Source organism: Diplotaxodon limnothrissa, linkage group LG20, assembly GCF_057381915.1.
Source record: "Diplotaxodon limnothrissa isolate DT_005_m linkage group LG20, D_limnothrissa_male_GT1.1, whole genome shotgun sequence".
NCBI lineage: Eukaryota > Metazoa > Chordata > Actinopteri > Cichliformes > Cichlidae > Diplotaxodon > Diplotaxodon limnothrissa.
The window spans coordinates 35,973,761-35,994,266 of NC_140615.1; the positions used below are offsets into that span (position 1 = coordinate 35,973,761).

Below are 20,506 nucleotides of genomic sequence, written 5' to 3' on the forward strand. Positions count from 1 at the left end.
GTAGAGCAGCAGTCCCCAACCTCTTTTGCGCCACGGACCGGCCATTAAGGTGTCACGGATAAATACAACAAAATAAAATGATACGACCAAGACAAAAACGGTGGTATTCTGTAAATATATAATAAACGCGAATTCACTGTGTAAGTGTGTTTATTATTAGCAGCGTCCTCCTGAAATGCACCAACAACATTGAGAGTAACATCCTCCTCTCTGCCCCTTAATGCTCTCTGGTTGCTATGGTAACGCCTAAAAATGTCTTTCAAAATAAGACACAACTACAACACGGGAAAAGACCCAGAGAAACAGAGTTAACAACAAAAACACTGAAAACCATAAATTTCACACCCGAGCCACAACTCTCGTGGCCCGGTACCAAACAACGCATGGACTGGTACCGGTCTGTGGCCCGGGGTTTGGGGACCGCTGATGTAGAGGACAGCCCATGGGCTCACACTGCAGAGACGTTTGGTCAGTTTTCATCGCGTTCCTCCTGCCATGTCACCAAATGACACGATGAGCATTTCAACTTTTACTGAGAACATTTTGACCCCATACCAAGTCTAACATCGTGTATGGCTAAACATGAAAGCTTATTATAACACCTGGGAGAACAGCCACACTGTTAATTTTGCTGGAAATAATTTGGACTGTCTTTAACTCTCAACACTCCCTCTGTCTTTGTTTGCATTGGGACCTGAAGGAGCATCTGCACATGAAAAAGGCAAATGATGTCAGACTTAACGAGCAGATCATGTTGCAGATAATATCTGGGGTGTTCATATTAACTGTCACCATCATAAATTAAACCTTGCGCGCTAAAAGAACCCCAAAGTGCTTCAGAGTGCTGTGAGTACTGTCACAAACAAAAAAGTACTGTCCCTCAGCTGGCTTCCTGAAGCTAGCAAATGAAGTAAGGTTTGTTTCAGAGTGTGAGAGTTTTGATCTGAACTGCAGAGGTGGATGTGAGCAGAGCAGGTCTGTGTATTAAAAGTTCTCATATGTTTTGTGTGTTTGTGTTTCAGGCCTGACAGACTGGGAGGACGACGAGATCCTGGCGTCGGTGCTGGCGGTGTCTCAGCAGGAGTACCTGGACAAAATCAAGCACCAGAGCGCCGCCATGCATCGAGAGAGAGAGCCATCACCCGACAGCAGCTGATAACTGGCCCGATACGCACAAAACAAAACAAAAAAACGCGCACACACAACAACAATGACCCTTCAACCCCAGCATCCCAACCCCACCATTACTCTCCTGCCCCTCCCCCACTTCACCTCTGACCCACTGAAGGAGCTCCACCAGGGAAAAAATAAAACATCCAACAATGATGCACTTTTTTTTTTTTTTTGGTTCCTCATCGGCTCATATCTCTCTGTTTCCACTCCGTCGACTCTCTTCCCTGCTTCCCATCTCACTTCCTCTTCCTTGCCTCTTTTTTTTTTTTCTGTCTTTTCGTTTCCTGGTTACCACTCGGACGGAGCTCGGTCTTAACGCTGACTCGGCGTCAGCTGTAATTTGTACTTTTTGACATTTAAACATCGTTCTGGGCAGCTTTGAATTTTAATCCTCGTGTTTAGGGATGTACTGAAATATTGGCGGGAGATCTGCATCGCCTGCTGCCGACCTTACTGACTGCTGTTTGACGGCATTCAGCGACGACAGCGGCAGACGTTTGCGCATTTGTTTCACTTCAGTTTCGTCCAGGCTAAATGTATAAAAAGTAGTGATATGAAGAGCTGAAAGACTTTAAGTTTTGATTCAGTGAGTTTTTTGTTGTTTTTATACAATGAAGGTTCCTTTGCATAAATAAAATAAAATAATTAATAAAAAACTTAAATAAACAAACATTGGTATCAGTATCAGCTGTAGGACAAATTGTACTTGTAAACATTGGCCCAGAATTTTGCAATCGGTACATTTCTACTCTTTGAAATCAGGCCGTTAGCTCTGCAGCTAACATCATCATTGGTTTGAATGAAGAACGCTAATCAGAAGTGGGGGGAAAAAATGGCGGCCAGTTGGTTGTTTGTGCGTCAGGGTCCTGGAGGCTAACGCAATTACCTGAAGTCTTACACCACTAACAAGCTATATTTACAGTTAGCTTAATTAAAGAAGGTGTGTTTGTTAGCTTTTTTTCCCCTCCCCACTTATCGTAGCACACGTTATGCTAGTTAGAATTGTTTCTTTGGCCCTTTTGTTACTCATGCTGGTAGCCATTCTGCGTCAGGGAATGACTGCATTTTAAAACTTGATCATGCTAATCAGGATTGGAAATATTTAACAATGTTAAGGTTAAGTTAGCATGCTCGTCCGTGAGCAGGCTATCACTTGAAGTCTTACTGTTTTAAGGCTAGGTCATTAGCAGCGCTGCTAATAAACGGAGTCGCTGTTAGCTTAGCAATCAGTAGCAAAGTAGTAATTTTTCCTTCTGGCAGTTGTTTTGCGTGAAGATTGCTAGTCCCATAATCATTGTGTTTAGGCTAAGTTACCCAAAGTCTTTAGCGAGCAAGCTATCACACAAAAAAGTCTTATTATGTTTTAATGCTAGCTAAGCTTAGCTTGGCTGTAAAAAGCCAAACCAACCCTCCACCGCTACTGGCGGCCATTTTATGTCGACACATTTACTTTCTAAAACAGAAAAAGCGCCCCCAGCTTCACGGCCTGTAACATCCCCCCACAACCCATTCCTCTTTTTGTCTTTCTCCTCTTCCTCCTCTACCTTCATCATCATCATCGGACTTATTTAGCTGCATGTTTAATTGACCACGACCAATATCATCATAGAGAAAAGCGTAAAAAAACCAACAAAAAAAACAGAGAAAAATAGAGAGAATTGTCATACTTATCCTCTTAATGATTGATTACTGTTGTTATTATTAATAATATAAGTTTGTTTTATTTTATTTTCTCGTTTGGGATGAAAAAACTTTTTCTTGGAATAAAAAGAGGAAAATGTTTCTGAAAAAATGTGGTTTCTTTTTTCTTTTCCTTCTCCTTTTCACTAAAGTGTAGCCAAAGGCTACGTTCACACTGCAGGCGAAAGCGCATCAAATCTGACTTTTTTGACCCTATGCGACCCATATCCGATCATGGTGTGACAGTGTGAACGGCACAAATCCGATATTTTCAAATCCGATCTGGGTCACTTTCGTATGTGGTACTGAATCCGATACATATCTGATGTTTTAGAAAGCGACCGCTGTTTGAATAGTCATGTCGCATTAAATCCGTCTTTTACGTCACCGACACAAGACAGACACCAATTATCAGCGCCAGAGAAGCGCCCGAGAAGACATCGCGAACACTTCCTGGCCATCCAGTGAAAGTGTTGGGAAGACAACGTTGGAGAAATGCAAACATTTTCTTTGTACTGTATAATCTGCAGATTCTGACAGAAATTGCAACTATCCTTTGAAGCACCGCTCCTCTAAAACAGCAATAAGGATAACTATTAGGCCATATGTAAATAACGAAATAACTTTATAACTTAAAGCAAAAACGTAACGTCCGAAACAAGTCTTTATATTAAGGGCCATCAGTCACACAATGCTGTTTGGTCTGGGTCTAAACAGAGCGCGTTGTGTGTGACGTCTTCTTTTGCGCATGCGGGCCGGTTTGAGGGTTCACACTAGAGCGCGTTTGCTGTCACATTGTATTTGTAGTGTGAAGAAGCAGACAAAAAAATCAGTTTTGATCAAAAAATCGGAATAGAGCACTAAGACCTGCAGAGTGAACGTAGCCAAAGTGATGGAGGTCATTCTATTATACGTATAAAAACACCAGAACGAGAGACAGGGTAATATACCGAAAGAGTGGAAAGATATCACAAGTTTGAATCCAGATGAGAAGTTGTGGTTTAATGATTCTGCGATGGACCTAAATTTACTCTTTACCCTGTAAAGAAGACACTTTTTGACACAGGACTTGTATATCAACAAAGACGTGGTTTGATGAAGTTCTGGGTTTTTCCAATTGTAGCTGTATTAAGTCGTGTAGGTAGAGGTCACCCTCACTAACTTCTGACACAAACCCGGTCCTTTTGTTCTGGACTGAAATATGACAAGAAGCAGTCAGTTCAGAAAAGAGAAACAACAGTTAACCTTGTCTCACAAACACAAAGTTAAACCAACAAAAAGCCAACACTATATTAGTGTGATTAACTAATGCAGCTTTCTCTCTGACCTCTGTGTTCCTCTCTGATTTACAAATGAAACAATGAGTTCCAGTAAGAATATGAATCATTGATGTTTAAGAGCAGTTGCTTCTGTTTGCTTTTTAGCACTTCAGAAACATGAGAAAGTTTGGGGGGGGGGGTCAGTCAGCATTTTGAGAAATTAACTCGAAATTTTAAGTTATAGATGGCAAAAAATAAAAATCAGTGGCGGAAGCAAGCTGCCATGGACTGGTGTTAGAGCTCGGCCATCATGTAACTACAGTGCTGAGTACTCATCCTCTGATGAGGGCCACAAAGTATTACTAGTGAAACTGAGGTTTGTGAACAAATTCATCAGATCACGACTTGGATGAAATCTTTTTCTGCATTAGCAGTGGAGTAAAATCTGCTTTGTCCTTCTTACAGTCCTGTGATCCATTATGATCCATTTTCACCAGTTAGCCAGAGAATGAGACGGTACTCAAAGAAAGGTCAGATATGGAAGAACAGCAAAACTTTTTATTTGAGGCAAAGCTTTCAGTAGCTTTTATTAAATTTGACTGGTGGTTGTAAACATGCATGCTACTGCTTTAAAATTACTAACTTCTCAAAGCTTTCTGTGTTTACTTTTACCCCCCCCCCCCCCCCCCCCTTTACAGGTAATTGAACCAATAAAAAAAGTTGTTCTCTTTTAGTCCAAAGAAAACGGATTAAAACAATAAATCAGCTGTATTTACAGCACTTAGACAAACACACAGCACTTATAATAATAATAATAATAATAATAATAATAATAATGATAATAATGATAATAAACTTAAGCATAAGAGCATGAGCACTATCAGCAGCAAAGGTGTTTTAAGCTTTTAAAAGAGGCGCAGGCAGCGTTTTTTATTTAAATGTGACAGTTTGTATGTTCCTGTAAACGCCAAATTAATTTGTAAAAAGCCCTGCAGGATGGTTTAAAGTCTAAGAAAGGTTTTAGCTTCGTGCTGGGGGAAAGTTTAAAACTTTTTAAAAATCTGACGTCAGTTAAATGATGGGATTACTTGATTCTGTGGTAAGAAGCTCAGACTGAGCAGCTTCAATAGGTTCAGGGGCAGTCTGCGGTCCTCTCGGACGGATTCTTGGCACTCACTTGTCTTATTTTGACCTTCTCGTAATTATCGCTTTCACCGTTTAAAAATACCGCATTTATAATGAGGCGCGACCCCAGTCAGCAGGTAACAAAACTTCGTCACTTTGACAGAAGCTCAACAAAACGACTCTTTGAGGAACCGCTGGTTTCGGTGTGTGCGCGCGTGCGTGTCCCTGAGGGGAAACCGCCCCGCTCTTTCCCGTCAAGATATCAGCGCGCGCTTCCTCCGATAGTTCGTTGAAACAAATTCTACGAATTCTTCTCGCGGGATTTGAATATTCATGAAGGCGCGACTTGAATGTAGCCGGTTCAAAACATTGAGCACACGGCTCCGCTGATTGACACGGCTGATTGGACAGTGAGGGCGTAGTGGGCGGGGCTGCGTTAGATAGCTTTAAATAAGGAACAAAACACTGTAGTAGAGCAGCGAAGGCGGTCAACAGAGACGGAGCTGGTTACCAGGGTTTTGACTCTTCTGCGAACGCGTTTCCACCGCATTAACCAGGAGTAAATATATTTAAAGGACTTTTTCTTTGACTTTTCTGGGATTTTAAAAGCATAACGCTTTAATCGGTTAAAGACGGAAAATCATCATTAAAAATCTGAAGAGCTATTCCGCCCACAGAAGAATGGACTTTTATTAACTTCAACTAGACGGAACACTTTATAAAATGCTGGATAAGAGAGCCATGGAGTTCGACTTGGAGGAAGAAGTCCAAGGAAAGAACGGTGAGAACTACAAGAAAGGTTATATGTGTGATTAAACATGTCAAATAAGGACGTGTAAACTGGTTTAATTTGCCTCCAAAACGCAGTAGCTGCTTTTGCACGCTGCAGCCAGACTGCATGCAAAAAAACAGCGATTTTAACAGCCCGCTCAGGGGCTGTGAAACGTTTAAAAAACGCTGAAATTTAAAAAGGGAAACCGTTAAAGGTGGCGCCTTTAAAATATTATATATTAAGTCCCGCTGGATTTGTTGGAGTGCATTGGTCCGACATTATAAACGATTATTTCGGTTATTTTAGTTTAAGAAACTGGAATATCAGACAGATATCCGAGTTGTAAATTAAAAATAATTGTGCGCAGTGACGTTTTTTGTGTACAACGGTAGAAATCTTAAGGTATTTTGAGTTTCTGTTGTCTTGTTGGGGGATGTACGGTCTGTAAGTGTGAGCCATGCACTGATGTGACCCTTGTGTTTTGGCCCTCAGTGAAGGAGCCCTTCCTCAGTCAGTATCGCTGCGGTCCTCTCCTCGGCAGCGGAGGTTTCGGCTCCGTGTTTTCAGGCCAGAGGCTCTCCGATGGACTACAGGTAAATAATACCCGCCTGTGTTTGTTCATTATAAGAGATGCGCCTTTTCTCCGTTATTATTGCTCGAGAATTCGATTTTATTTAATATTTTACTCCTTTTTTGTCCATCCAGGTTGCCATTAAGCAAATTGCCGTTGACAGAGTTCAAAAGTGGACCAGACTGGTGAGTGATAATTTATTTTTAAACTAAATGTGTACCAAAACGCACGAGGTGTTTTGAGTGACGCCTGTAAACAAAGCTCAGATTGTTTAGCTCCGCCCTCTGCCGGTGGCTCAGGTGAACTGCAGCTGTGGGCGGTGGTTGGGAAATGTGTAACGTCACGGTTTGGTAAATGACACCTCAGGATTTCCCCACTATCACCACCACCTCTTTATTCATTATTATTCATTGCGAATTCATTTGGGTTTCCCCACCAAGGCAAAAAACACCTGAAGCCACCTGCAGGCGAGGATTCAGGGCACAAAAACACCAGGCTGGAGTTTCTGATTTTAAAACCCAAACGTGTGACTCAGAAAGTCCTGAAAACAGAGTCAGTTAATTTGCATACTAGTATCAGTCACTGTGATTTCCGCTATGACTCATTTAAAAACTAGAAATTAAAAAACAAAAACAAAAATTAGGACATGATCTACTTCTACTACTACAGATTATTTCTTTATAATTTATCAATCTTCCTCTTTCCTCCCCCCAGCCAGATGAGGTCAATCCTGTTCCGATGGAGATTGCTCTGCTGCAGCAGCTGTCAGAGGACGGGGGCCACCCTGGGGTCATCCGCATGCTGGACTGGTTCGAGGTGGAGGGGCGGGGCTTCCTGCTGGTGATGGAGAGGCCGCCGCACTGCCAGGATTTGTTCGACTTCATCACGGAGAGAGGAGCGCTGTCAGAAAGCCTCGCACTCAGGTTTGCGCTCCCGTCCGCCACCTTTGAATGATGCTACTGCGTTCTGCTGAGGTCACTGACATTTTCGCTAACGTCCTGGTTCTTTGTTTTTCCCGATAGGATTTTCCATCAGGTGGTCGAAGCGCTTCGATTCATTCACTCCCGCGGCGTCGTGCACCTGGACATCAAAGACGAGAACATAGTGATAGACACGAGAACGATGGATATCAAGATCATAGACTTCGGGTCGGGGGCGGTGCTTAAGGACACGCCGTACAGAGAGTTTCAAGGTACCCAGTCACTCTACACCCATAGCTTCTTCTCAACCTCCCCCTACAAAACCCCTCTCAGTGCCTCCAAGTTTCACGTTGTAACCCTCCTCGTCTCACTTCCTGCGTCCTTAGGAACTCGGGTCTACAGCCCCCCTGAGTGGATCGCATCGCAGTGCTACGAGGCCGTCCCCCTCACCGTCTGGTCTCTGGGGGTTCTGCTCTTTGACATGGTCTGCGGCGACATTCCCTTTGAGCACGACATGGAGATTTACAGAGCCTGCCCCAGTTTCACCAGGCGGGTGTCAAAAGGTGAGCATCAGGTTCTTCTCAACAGGAGTTTCCTCCTGACTGGGGTTCAGGGTCACATGACCCCCTCCTAAATATGTGGTCCAGTTTTTCACATCCTTTCTCTTTTGTTTTTTCCACCAGGATGCCAGTCTCTGATTCGCTGGTGTCTATCCTTCCAGCCGGAGGATCGTCCCACTCTGGAGGAGATTCTGTCGCATCCCTGGATGAAGGCAGGAAATGACAAAGAGGAAGAGGAGGAGGAAGAGGAGAGGGGAGGCCTGCGTGAGGAGCACGGCTCCCTTCCCTGTCAATCCCTTTGAAGTGTCAGGACTCTGGACTGTTAATGACTTTAGGATCGTCGATTGGGCGCGTTCCTGATCCGTTTCCTGTTTGTCACATTAAACCTGGCGGCACCTTCGTCTGGAAGTCATTTATCTCAGCTGGTTTGCCTATTTATTGATTATTTATTTTGGCCCAGGGTTTGTTCCAGCTGTTCCGGGACTGAAATTTAAAAGTTCGGACGGACAACCGGCTCCCCCTACAGGACGGAGGTCACATAAGTAATCACAACGGAGCTGCTGCTGTGATGGAAGTTGCTGATCTGCAGCTCTTCTGATAATCTTTCGGGTTGTTTGAATCGACTCTGAGGACGACAAACACTGACTTTATTTATTTTATTATTTTTATTTTATTTTTATGTGCCACAGAAGAAATTCGACACAAACACCTGCTGTTACTTTACACCGTGAAGCTGAGTTTTTTGAGGTGATACTGCTTCACTTTAATCTTAACACTGTTTTCAAAGGAAATTCAGCCTCTTTATTTTAATTTTTTAATTTTTTTTTTTAAGCTGAAACCTGCAAGCTGTGACTTTTTTTCAATCACGCTTCAGGTCACTGAGTCACTCTCAGTTTCAGCTTCGATTTATCAGTAAAATGAAAATTCTGTGTTTTTAATATGGAAAAAAGACTTTTTCATTTTCTGATGTGAAGGTGGGGATTTTTTTTTTTTTTCCCACGTCCTGTTTTTGTTGCGGATGTGCTGCCTCTGTAGATACTTATGTATTCGGTTTTTCTATGGTGAAAAGAAGAGAAAGTGAGTCATCGGGGTCACTTGGTTCAGTTTATTTACATTAAATAGAGAGTTTGGATCAAAAGCAAAACAAAACCGATCCAACGTTTGAATAAAAGATTCATTCATTTCATCATGTTGTTCTATTTTTTTGTCTTTATTTAATAATAATAATGGATTGCATTTATATAGCACTTTTCGAGACCCTCAAAGCGCTTTACAATTCCACTATTCAGTCACTCTCACATTCACACACTGGTGGAGGCAGCTACAGTTGTAGCCACAGCTGCCCTGGGGCAGACTGACAGAAGCGAGGCTGCCATATTGCGCCATCGGCCCCTCTGACCATGTGCTCAGAGCGAACCTGCTCTCACCTGTGAAGACAACGCAGTCCTAGAACTGGACCTCGTAGCTCTTATGTCAACTCCAAACAAGCTGCACGACGCTGGGCTGTGAGCACAGAGTCTGTGTCTGAGCAGTGCTTTTAATTTGCTTTTTCATGTAATAAGCTGCTGCACCAAAACTAAGCAGTTAAATGTCGTTGTTTATATTAAACACTCCTATTAGCTCAGGAGGACTGTGAGGTTATGTCACCTTAGTCTTGTGTCTAAGAGCAGAGATCAGTGTCTGTGAGTGCTGTGGGAGGTGAAGTGGTTTTCCTCGACCTGCCAAAGAAGCCCCGAGGTGAAGCTTCAGAAGAAACTGGTTTGAAACTTGAAGCGCTTGATTGGTGACTTGTTAAAACTGGAAATGCTGCCTCGCTGCACAACATGCAATCAAGAAGAGTTACTGAAATGCACATGAGGTGCTTTACTGCATTACTTTAAGTATGTACTGTACAACAATCCAGCAGGAAAAACTACTTTTACAAAGAGAAACATGAAATATAAAACAATGAATATAGGTATACGTCACAAATATGACATAAAAATGATAACAAGTATTTTTTTAGTCACTTAGTAACTGTAGTGACAGAAATGTCAACAAACTCAAGTGCAACTGTAAGAACCTTTGAGACAAAGTTGTTAATGATATAATTGTTGAATACAAATTTAAATTAATAAGAGGAAAATTCAAAATTTGGGATTTACTGAATTAAAACTGTGAGAGGGAAATTTTTAAATTATCAAATCAAAAACGTCCAAAATAAAATGAAATGATTAACATTAAAGATAAAACTTTACATTTTAATGTAGAAAATCAAATCCATGTAAATAAAAACAGTGCGTGATTACAATGAAATCAATTAAAATTGATTGATTGTAATTAAAAATCGAATAATTATGAGAAGCAATCATGGATATGTCAGCTGCACAATCTCCTGTTTCACCACAACCCAAAGATGCTGTGTTGGACTGAGATCTGCTGCCGGTGGAGGCTGTTTCGTTACAGTGAACTCATCGTCATGTTCAGATGATTTGAGCTTCATGACACAGTGTGTTATCCTGCCTGACGGACCAATCAGAGGACAGATACAGTGTGGTCACTACTCAGGCAGGCAAACAATGGTCAGCTGGGCCTACGTGACCAAAGAGTGCCAAGAAAATATCTCCCACACCATTACATCACCAGCAGCCTGATGCACTGATACAAAGCAAGATAGATGCTTTCATGCAGTTTAGGCCAAATTCTGACTCTTAACATCTAAACAATACAGCAACAATAGAGCTGCTGTAGCTCGTGCACTTCAAGGTTCACCGTGCTCTACCCTCACAGATGCTCTTCTGCATACCATGCTTGTAACAAGTAGTTATTTGAGCTACTTTTGCCTTCACCTCAAAGCAGTCTGGCCTTTCCCCTCTGACCTCTGACATCAACGAGTCGTTTCACCTGGATATTTTCTTTTCTATAAACCCTGGAGATGGGTGTGCGGTAAAATCTCAGCAGTAGCCCATCTGGCAACTATGCCACATTCAAAGTCAGTTGAATCACCAGTGTTACTCATTCTGATGCTCAGTTTGAAGGTACAGGAAGCAGATACAAAGAAAACATGAAGAATTAATCAAACATGATGTTTTTGTTGGAGTACCAGCAGAATAAAGAAGCAGAGAGGAAATTATTTGATTAACAAAATTTTCTCCCAAAGTCAAAAACCAACAGACTTAAAAATTCCTTTGTCCCACACGCCATCAGACTGTTTAACTCCTCACTGGAGGGGAGAGGGAGGAGAAACGGGACAAGGGAGGGCGGGAACAACTGAGTTGTAGGTGCTTTTCTACACTGTGCAATATTTGCAATATTTGTTTTTTGTTTTGTCTGTTTTTCTTATATTTGACTGTGCAATAATCACTGTGCAATATACTCACTCAAATGAGCAATCCTATTTATCCATATTGTATATTCTGTATCTATATATGTGTATATATGGTGTATTTATGCTTATATCCTTACTCTCATTCCCCTTAATGTATCTGTAACATGCAACTTCTTTCGGTGCTTTGCTACTGGAAACTGAATTTCCAGGAGGAACCCACCCGAATCGAATCGAATCGAATCGAATCTAACAGTTTAACTGTTTTTTGATTGATCAGGTTTCTTATTAAATAAATAAAGTCATTTTAGTTTTTATTTTAAAAATCATACAGTAAATTAAAATCCAAAACAGCAGACTGCAGTTCATAAAGGTAATCTTTACCCGTATGTGTGTTCGTTCATTGGATAAACGTCTCCTCCATGTTTGACCAGGAGGTGGCGCTGAACACTCAAACCATCTGACAGGCGAGGTCCCACCAGCAGCCAATAGGAATGCTCCCTGCTAAACCTGGAGGATTGTTCGTCTGTTGGTAGAGGAGGAGAGAAGGATGTCTCACTCTGACAGTTTCTCTGGAGCTCCTGGTGTCGGGCAGTTTGTGGTCCTCCCTTCCTGCGCCCCGTTTTCTCCCACAGCGTGAGACCTCCTGCTCGCCGCTCCTGTCTCTGCAGCTGTAGTCTCTTCAGTTCCTGGACACCTCACATATTACACGAAGTATTTTTCTCCTCCTGATGATCCCGGTGGGTCCTCCGGTTGTTCCTCCGCAGCCTCCTCTCTCCTCCAGCCCAGTATTTGTCGGACGGCCCCGGCGCTTTAGGCCGCGCAGTACGTCGCGGAACGGGAGCTCCGGTGGGGTCTAAACTGAGAGCGGGGCTAGCTGGTGGGCTAACGGAGTGTTAGCCGAGCAGGCAGCGGTGTAAGGGCTCGGTTCGCAGGGCAGCACAGGGAGCGCAGCATGGCCGTGGGGGACCTCAGCAAGACGGGAGAGGAGAAGACAGCGACCCGCGGTCAGAGTGAAGGTGAGCAGTCCTCGGAGGGAGAGCCGAGAGCTGGGATAACTTCACACGGCCCTCACGGCTCCGAGCCTGGGTCAGTGGGTGAATAAGACTCGGAGGGATGGAGAGTTTAAAACAATGAAATTGAACTTAACATAAATTAAATATAATAAAGTTTCTCGGTCTGTTTTAGCAGAGTGGTGGAAGCAAGCTAACTACCTGCTAAGCCAACCAGAGTAAACAGACTTAACGACGACTTGAAACTAGTTAACCAGAAAGATTAAACTGTGTGCTAGCTAGCTAATGCCGATAGTCAGGTGTTTATTAAATAAAACTTTAGGTGATTTTAAACGAGTGAAAAACAGCAGCCTCAGCAGGTAGCGGCTAACTCAGCAGCTAACTAGTCCGTGTCTGTTAATGGGCTCTTGCCTGGCTGCTAACGCTAACACACTGCCATGATCAAGGTGCAGTGTGAAGGTGTGTTAGTGAGCGACGGCTGGTGACGTGGACTTTGAGTCCAGCGGAGTTTGTGGTTTACACACACACACACACACACACACACGGCACACCTCTGCAGAGAACACACACTCCATTGTGCTCACCCCCCTCCCCCTTAGTGTGTGCGTGTGCGCGCGTGTGTGTGCGTGCATGGCCTCGCAGGCCGGGCCAGCCACGGAGACCTCAGAGCCAGGTGCACTCAGGTAGAAACTTCCAGACACACCCTTGGAATAGCAGAGAACCCGTTCTAGCTGATAAACGGCTCCGAATTGTTTAAAAATGTTGACAAACGTCACACCTTTGGCACACCTGAGTGGCTTCACATACATTAGGACAAGAAATAGACACAGCATGCAAACAGCCACCAGAAGAAGTTCCAAGGAGGAAAAACTGGTCTACTGTTCCATACTTCCACAACAGATGTATGTTCCCACTGGGCCCCTGTGGTTTTACCGGTCTGCATGAAGCTGACATATTCATTACTGCATACACAGAAAAGCAAACAGCTGTGTGATGCTCTTGTTGAGTCTATGCCATGAAGAATTAAGTCAGGTATGAATGTAAACAGGGGTATTAGCAACATGTGCTTAATAAAAAAAAACAAAACCTGTGCTCTTGGTAACGAAGCCTGCTGGGCGTGCAGACATGAGTGAAAGCTCACACTGTCGAGTCCTGCACCACCAACACCACCACTTTCCTTCAGTGTCCCTCAACAAGGTGAAGGTGATGCTGCCTTCCTCCTCGGCTGTTTCCCATGGCCATCTAACGGACCGCATTGGACCATTTGATGGGCCGGTTTTGGCCCCCATGCTGCATGTTTGACACCCCTACAGTACAGTGTTAAAGTTGCTTTCAGATGGAAGTAAAAGATAAGAAAGCTGCTCCTGAGAATCAAGTGAGTGTATTACTGATGGATTAAAAACTTTGCACTGAGGTTTAATTTTCCATTAATGGTAAGCCAATCAGTCAGCCGCATCGTGGCCTGTGGATGCTAAACATGCATCGTGTTAGGCCTGCAGCATATGTTGCCATGGTGATATACCACGCTTATTTTATTTAATGGTTTATTAGTTCATTTCATTTGTTCGGTCCACTCAAGTTCTGTTTGGTTTCTTTGTGGCCCACAAAATACCCCTGATGCAGTCACGTCATCCTAAAGCGGAGCACCTAGACTTTGCTGCTCTTTTGTAAAATCTCTTCCTCGTATGAAAACTGTGGTGAGCCTTATGGTGAGCTCTTGTCCTGTAGTTAACAGACGGTTGAAGTACATCAGCCTGGCTGTCCTCGTGGTCCAGAATGCATCGCTCATCCTCAGCATCCGGTACGTCCGCACGTTGCCAGGCGACCGCTTCTTCACCACGTCGGCCGTGGTGATGGCGGAGGTCCTGAAGGTCCTGACGTGTCTGGTCATCATCCTACTGCAGAAGAGACGTGAGTAAATCCTACTGAGCTGCTTTCTTGGCTGTGGAGTTAGAAGAGTTAGTTGTAGCCTCGCAGGCTTTTGTAGCTGTTCTTGTTTGAAAAAACTGCATCAATTGATTAACTGATCAAAAATACTTAAAAAGATATAATTGATTAATCATCTTAAGGAACTTAAGACATTTTATTCCTGAACTGTACATGCCGAGCTTCTCTTTGCAGTGTTTGATAGACAAAAGAATTAATTTATTTTAGGAGATGATATGAAAATGAGTTACTTGGTTAATTACAGGAATATTCTTTGCTTGTAGCAGTGAGGGACGGCTTTAAATTCAAATAGTGATTTGATTTGGGTGGAGTTAAAACAGCCCTGACCAACAAAGCAGCAGCTTCCTCCTGTTCTAATTATTCATGCTAAATAAATACTCCAAAAAACTAGTATTTCTATTTAAAAACTAACAAGGGCAATTATTTACATTTCATTATGTTTAACCCCAGTTTGGGTATAAGATGCAAAGCAGCCTCCTAACACTAGGGGGCAGCACCCCATCCCTCAATTTTGGGCTACTTACTCGAGCATGGCTTACTTTTTATTGCTGTGATCATAGACCTGAGCTGCTTTGGAGGCTACGATCAAAGATCAGCAGGCACAAAACCAGCCTTTAGCTCCGCCCCTTTCTCTCTGCAGTAAACGTGAAGGAGACGGTGTACTTCCTGATCGACGTCATCGTGGTTCAGTACAAAGACACTCTGAAGCTCGCCGTTCCTTCTCTCATCTACACTCTGCAGAACAACCTGCAGTACGTGGCCATCTCCAACCTGCCGGCCGCCACCTTCCAGGTCAGACCGCGTTCACAGAGAAGGCGCTCGAACCCGCCTCGTCTCTGCATGTCTGTTCTTATCGAAACAGCCGGGTGATTAACGGGTTTGTCGATTGACCGAAACATTTGGCATCTTTTTATAAACTGAAAGGTTTAATCAAACCAATAACGGTGTTCTGGATCTGTTCTGTCATTTGATTCTAGTAGGACATAATCAATATTTCAACAGGAATGAAACTTCTAATACTAATTTTATTTTATACTGTTCATATTTTTGGCATTTTTCAGATATTTTAGGAGCAATTTTCTTTACACGTTATTATCTTGAGCTGCCAAGTTCTTTAATAACTTGTAAAACTTTTAATGCACAGACTTACAGACACTGAGATTTAATAAATGCTTCAGATCTGTGTACATTCGATTAAACACAGTTAAATGGTGACTTCCTTTCCGTCCCTCAGGTGACCTACCAGCTGAAGATCCTCACCACGGCTCTGTTCAGCGTGCTCATGCTCAGGAAGTCTCTGTCCAGAGTTCAGTGGATTTCTCTGCTGCTGCTGTTTGCCGGCGTCGCCATCGTGCAGGTGAGCTACCGCCACCTGCCGTTCCCCAGAAGCCCTGAAATTTAAGTTAACAAATCAGGCGGCTGCTTTGTGTAGCCACAGTTCACAGAGAGGTTTAAGAGTAAGCGTCTCTGCGGTTTCTGTGGCTCCAACTTTTAATGCTGAAATGAGCTGCTGCGTTTGTGGCGTAGGTGAGGTGGCAGAGGGGGCAGAAAAATGCGGTGGGAGGTGAATAAACAGGGATGGGCGTAGTTAAGCTCTTCAGTCGTAATTGTGTGGGAACCTTTCAGGGACGATGTTCCCCGTAAACATGAAGCCCGGCTCGAACGCTGACGCATTGATCATCTCTCTGCAGGTGCAGCAGGAGGGCAACAAAGAGGCGTCGGTGAAGGACACCTCCACTCAGAACTACACCGTGGGCTTGGTTGCCGTGGTGATCAGCTGCTTGTCGTCGGGATTTGCCGGCGTATACTTTGAGAAGATCCTGAAGGGCAGCTCCGCCTCCGTGTGGGTGAGGAATGTGCAGCTGGGAATCTTCGGCATGGTGCTCGGCCTGCTGGGACTGTGGTGGAATGATGGCGCCGCCGTTGCCGAGCGTGGCTTCCTGTTTGGGTACACCAGCATGGTATGGTGCGTCATCTTCAACCAGGCGTTCGGTGGGCTGCTGGTGGCCCTGGTGGTGAAGTACGCCGACAACATCCTCAAGGGCTTCGCCACCTCCTTCTCCATCATCGTCTCCACGGTGACGTCCATCTACCTGTTCGGCTTCCATGTGGACGTACTCTTCACTGCAGGGGCGGGGCTTGTCATCGGTGCAGTCTACATGTACAGCCTCCCCAAAGCGCCTGCCGGCTCGGCGTCCGCAAGCTCCTCCTCCTCCTCATCTTCCACGTCCGAGAAGACGGACATAGACGCAGAGATGGAGGCGTTTCTGCCAAAGTCAGTGCTGGTGAAGTGATTCCTGTTTCTCTCTGCTCTCTCTCTTTCGGGCATCTCACTTCCTGTGTGCTCTTGGCGGGGTCAAAGGTCAAACTGGGCATCTATCAGAAAGAAAGAGGTTCATCTGCTGCTCACTCACCTGCTTCCTCACCCCTCTGATGGCCTCCCGAGTCATCCTCCTCCTGACGTCCTGCTCGCCTTTTCCACACCTCCTCCTGAGCTCAGCCTTCCCTCCTGGCCTCCTTCTTTCCTTCACCTCCTAACCTCCTCGCCTCATCTGGACTATAGGATACTGCGCTTTCTTCTCCCCCTTCCTTCTCCTTTCTCTGCACCCCTGAACAAAAAACACAGACCTCCTTGCTTCCTTTCTCCTCCTCCAGTAATTTAAAGGAGGAGAAGATGGCCTCCTCAGACCTAAAAACTAAACCACATGCATTGTGATGCAGAGGAGAGCTGCTCCCTCCTGTATCGTCCTCCTTTTTGGAGGATGAGAGGGTGAGGAAGGTTTGGGTTTTTACCCCTCTCTCCCTCTCTTCTATCCTGCTTTTTCCTCCTAATCACTAATCTCTCCTCTCTCCTCCTCAGAGCTCAGGGAGGCGTGTCTCCTCCCTCTGCTGTCCACATCACAACCTAACTGCTCAAAGCACAACGGCAGCAAGAGGAAGATGAGGAGGAGGATGAGGAAGGAGCCGCAGAGTGTCAGAAACCCTCACCACCCTCAGTCTGTTTTCTCCTCCGCGGCGTCTCGCCAGCTCTGCCTTAAAACTCTTTAGTAAATGAAAAGAGAATCGCCTTACGCTGAATATCGATCATATGTTGATTATTGTTGTTGCTGGTGGAGGACAACGGCAACCGTAGTCTGATGGAAAGTTTTCACTGTGCAGCCCCCGTACATTTAAAGTGTCCTGTTTAAATTCCACCTTAAAACAGGAAAAAGGGACGGTTTCTATGGGAGCCCGAAGTGTAACTTTGAATAAGTAATTTACATGTTTGTATACAAAATGTACAAAGTAGCTTGAAGTGATGTAAGAACTTTTAAAATTCAATACACATTTTTAACCTAAAGGAAGTTCAGTGAAAATCACAACAATTTAAAATAAAAACGCAGCATTTGTAAATAAAAGTCACAGAAATGGAAGCAGAATCGGAAAGTTAAAATTGAGAAAGATAAAGTGATAAAAGTGTCATTATGAAATGCAAGGAAGACAAAACTACAACATTTAATTAAATTCAATCAAAAGGTACATTAAAAATTCAACATTTTGAAAGTTGAAAGTTATTTAGTCTTATTTTATTTTTCTGCAATAATCAGAAATGAACTAAAGTCATTTATCTGGGCTGTAATGAGCTTTTGGCTCATTTGTAATCGTGTGTTGACTAAAAAAGCTAAATATGTGGAGAAATCATAGTAATGAAGACTAAAACCCTAAATAACTCTCTGCTTTTGTTAAAACCTGCTTCCTTTTTTGTCTTTAATTCCCAAATTGCACAAATTACCGCCCTTTCCTTTTCTCGGCTGCACAGTGAAAACCTCCGGGGTAAATCGTTGCTCCTCCGGGTGCGTCTCCGCTGAGGGACTGTTTGTGTTGGTGCCTTTTCTCCTCATCTGTACAGAAGCCATACGACTGTGTTGGTGTAAAGTTTGCGGTGTACAGTTACGGGACTGTCCGGGAGGCTTTGCTTTATCTGCAGCTCCCGTGTCGGCGGGGAATGTGCTCGTTGATTGGAGCACCTTTAAACTACGATCATAACGTGATGTTTGTTTGTTTTCGCCAAAATGTCCTGCCGCAGGCGTCTTGTTGAAGTAGGCGTCCTGCGGTGGCGTCCTGAATGTTTTTTCTGCTCCTGTTTGTCTCGATCATGTCGAGGCGGTTGTGGGTTTTTATCTTTGTGTGTGTGTCTGAGCTGCTTCTCGGTGTTTACGTCGTTCAGCTTTGGGAGGAGAGGTTGAGTCGTTTTGGTCTCCTGATCTCTGCAGCAGGTTAAGATTCTGTGATTACAGCAAGTTTTGTTTTTCCTCACATCCACCACCGTTGCCGTGTAGCAGTTTGCCTCTGTTGTTGTTCATTTAAATCCTGCCAGCACTTGACGTAACCCCGTCTCTTCACGCTGGCCTGTTTGAGCCCCCGATTGGACTGATCGGTCCGTTAACACTCTCCGTTATCAGCCAATTACATTAGCCATCAAAACATCTGTGTGGAGAAAAGAAAAAGCTCTAAATTAAGGAGCTGGAAGGAAAGCTAGCTGCTCCATCTTTAAAGTCTTTATACAGGCACAGCATTTACTGAACTACATTTCATTTAAAGCAGTTTACAGGTTATTATTGAAAATATAAATCTACTAATAAATTCTACTAAAATCTTGTTGATTAAGCAGCTTAGCATAAGTTTCCGTGTGAAGTGAGATGGTCTGCACTTCAGGTTCTTGTAACTGCAGCTCGTGACAAACTGCAAGAACTGTTACTGATGCTTATATGAAGCGCTATTCACTATAACTGTTTCAGGCTCCACAACACACTATACATGTATGCAGTGGGATGTGGTTATGGATGGAGATGATTGAAAGTTGCTGCTCTCATGAGTCGGCAGCGGAGTCATGTTAACACCACCCACCACCAGTTTGGGCTGCAGCAGCGCCCCATTGCTCTCTCTGTGCAGCAGGAAGTGGATACAAAGGGGAAAGAGAGACGGATGCTAGCATGCGTGGTTCTGTCACGCTCGGTTGTGTCAGAGTAAACACGTATAACCAAATGAGACGTTTGGCAGGCCTGTGGATGCTAACCTGCCTGAGGGGAAGGTGCACTCTGCACATTAATCTGGCTTCGTGTGTGTGGTGTTAAAGTGCCACACATTAACGTCTTGGATTTGTTGTGCGTTCCTCGCAGCAGATCTGTAAAAGCTTCTTACTTAAAAAGGTTTTTTTCCCCAGTGGAATATTTTTCTTGAAAATGTTGCCAGTTTACACTAAAGAAGTTACAGTTCTCCTCACATACAGTTAAACATAAACCACTGATGTGTAAAGATGACAAACTCGCAAATACAAGTTCACTAACTGAACCTCTGATGTTTTTATTGTGTCAGAAAAAAACCCTCAATTAAACCTAAAGTGGGATAAATGTAGCTCACAGTCTGTGAATATTAGGAGCTCGATCATTTCACGGGAAACTGACCTGAGGACGGAGAAACGCGGAGACACAAACACGAAGCCACATCTCCCAAAGCATAAAAATGAACTTTAATTATTTTTCCGATTTCTTCTCATGATGATTGAAGGCTCTTTTTCTGTTTCCAGTGTGAGATTATCAAAATCAAACTGTGAAGGGACAAAAAAACGTTTATTTTCAGTTTTTGTAAAACAAGCAAACAAAAAACCTCCAGCTGACACTTTCTCTCTGGAAGTCTGAAATTAATATCTATCATACATAATAATATATAAGCTGTTTTTATTTAATGTGGGAATCTTTGGGGTGGTGGTGAATGAAAGGAAGAGGAAACCCAGCAGGAAGCTTCAGATTTCAGCCAGAAGAAGCTTTTTGTTCTAAGCTCTTCTTAATGACATAAATTTCTAGTGAAAATGAGTCCTTTGAGTTCTGTGCGTCTAATAAAGGATCATTTCTGCACTTATTAAATGTTATGAATTGATCGTTGTAGATGATCATTTTAATCTCAAACTGACATTAAAATGTCTTTATGTAGATATCAGCTGATTTATATCAGAGGAATTATGATGGGATGTTTATTTTTCATTAAACATCACATCATAAACTTTACATCTTTTTTTTTTTTTCAATGTTTTCTTGTGAAAATATAAACTTGAATCCCAATTTTCTCTCTTGCAGTGGCTTTTTCCACCTTTTTAGAATAACAAGACAACATTGATTCTTCTTTATTCACTCGAGGTAGAAACA

At 43.5% G+C, this 20,506-nt stretch overlaps 3 protein-coding genes across 5 annotated transcripts in view; all 3 read left to right on the plus strand.

Annotated features, from left to right (window-relative positions):
• otud5a (OTU deubiquitinase 5a) overlaps nucleotides 1–2,819 on the plus strand; it is a 39,087-nt gene extending 36,268 nt beyond the window's left edge. For both annotated transcript variants that reach the window (XM_085344105.1, XM_085344106.1), the window contains exon 9: nucleotides 1,023–2,819. In XM_085344105.1, the coding sequence (XP_085200231.1) occupies nucleotides 1,023–1,156 (134 nt within the window). In that variant the 3' untranslated portion in view covers nucleotides 1,157–2,819. The remainder of the gene's footprint in view (nucleotides 1–1,022) is intronic.
• Nucleotides 2,820–5,727: 2,908 nt separating this feature from the next.
• On the plus strand, nucleotides 5,728–8,882 carry pim2 (Pim-2 proto-oncogene, serine/threonine kinase). Of its 2 annotated transcripts, XM_085344173.1 has the most exons (7): nucleotides 5,728–6,018; nucleotides 6,502–6,602; nucleotides 6,715–6,765; nucleotides 7,295–7,503; nucleotides 7,603–7,772; nucleotides 7,887–8,063; nucleotides 8,184–8,882. In XM_085344173.1, the coding sequence occupies exons 1-7, from the start codon at nucleotides 5,961–5,963 to the stop codon at nucleotides 8,360–8,362; spliced, it is 945 nt and encodes a 314-aa protein (XP_085200299.1). In that variant the 5' UTR covers nucleotides 5,728–5,960; the 3' UTR covers nucleotides 8,363–8,882. The 2 variants fall into 2 exon arrangements, with proteins under 2 accessions (XP_085200299.1, XP_085200298.1); XM_085344172.1 differs by having other exon boundaries at nucleotides 7,603–8,063.
• Nucleotides 8,883–12,041: 3,159 nt separating this feature from the next.
• slc35a2 (solute carrier family 35 member 2) lies at nucleotides 12,042–17,806 on the plus strand. The gene is made up of 6 exons (XM_085344289.1): nucleotides 12,042–12,383; nucleotides 14,106–14,288; nucleotides 14,965–15,116; nucleotides 15,559–15,681; nucleotides 16,016–16,599; nucleotides 17,185–17,806. Exons 1-6 carry the CDS (start codon nucleotides 12,320–12,322, stop codon nucleotides 17,231–17,233), a joined length of 1,155 nt encoding a protein of 384 aa, XP_085200415.1. The 5' UTR covers nucleotides 12,042–12,319; the 3' UTR covers nucleotides 17,234–17,806.
• The last annotated feature ends 2,700 nt before the right edge of the window (nucleotides 17,807–20,506 follow it).

Bases quoted from the DNA above. Each gene is read 5' to 3' on its own strand.
- pim2 (XM_085344172.1), top strand. From the start codon at position 5,961: ATGCTGGATAAGAGAGCCATGGAGTTCGACTTGGAGGAAGAAGTCCAA. The intron at 6,019-6,501 runs GTGAGAACTACA...TTTGGCCCTCAG, and splicing joins AGAAGTCCAAGGAAAGAACG to TGAAGGAGCCCTTCCTCAGT. The intron at 6,603-6,714 runs GTAAATAATACC...TTGTCCATCCAG, and splicing joins GGCTCTCCGATGGACTACAG to GTTGCCATTAAGCAAATTGC.
- slc35a2 (XM_085344289.1), top strand. From the start codon at position 12,320: ATGGCCGTGGGGGACCTCAGCAAGACGGGAGAGGAGAAGACAGCGACC. The intron at 12,384-14,105 runs GTGAGCAGTCCT...CTTGTCCTGTAG, and splicing joins GACCCGCGGTCAGAGTGAAG to TTAACAGACGGTTGAAGTAC. The intron at 14,289-14,964 runs GTGAGTAAATCC...TTCTCTCTGCAG, and splicing joins CATCCTACTGCAGAAGAGAC to TAAACGTGAAGGAGACGGTG.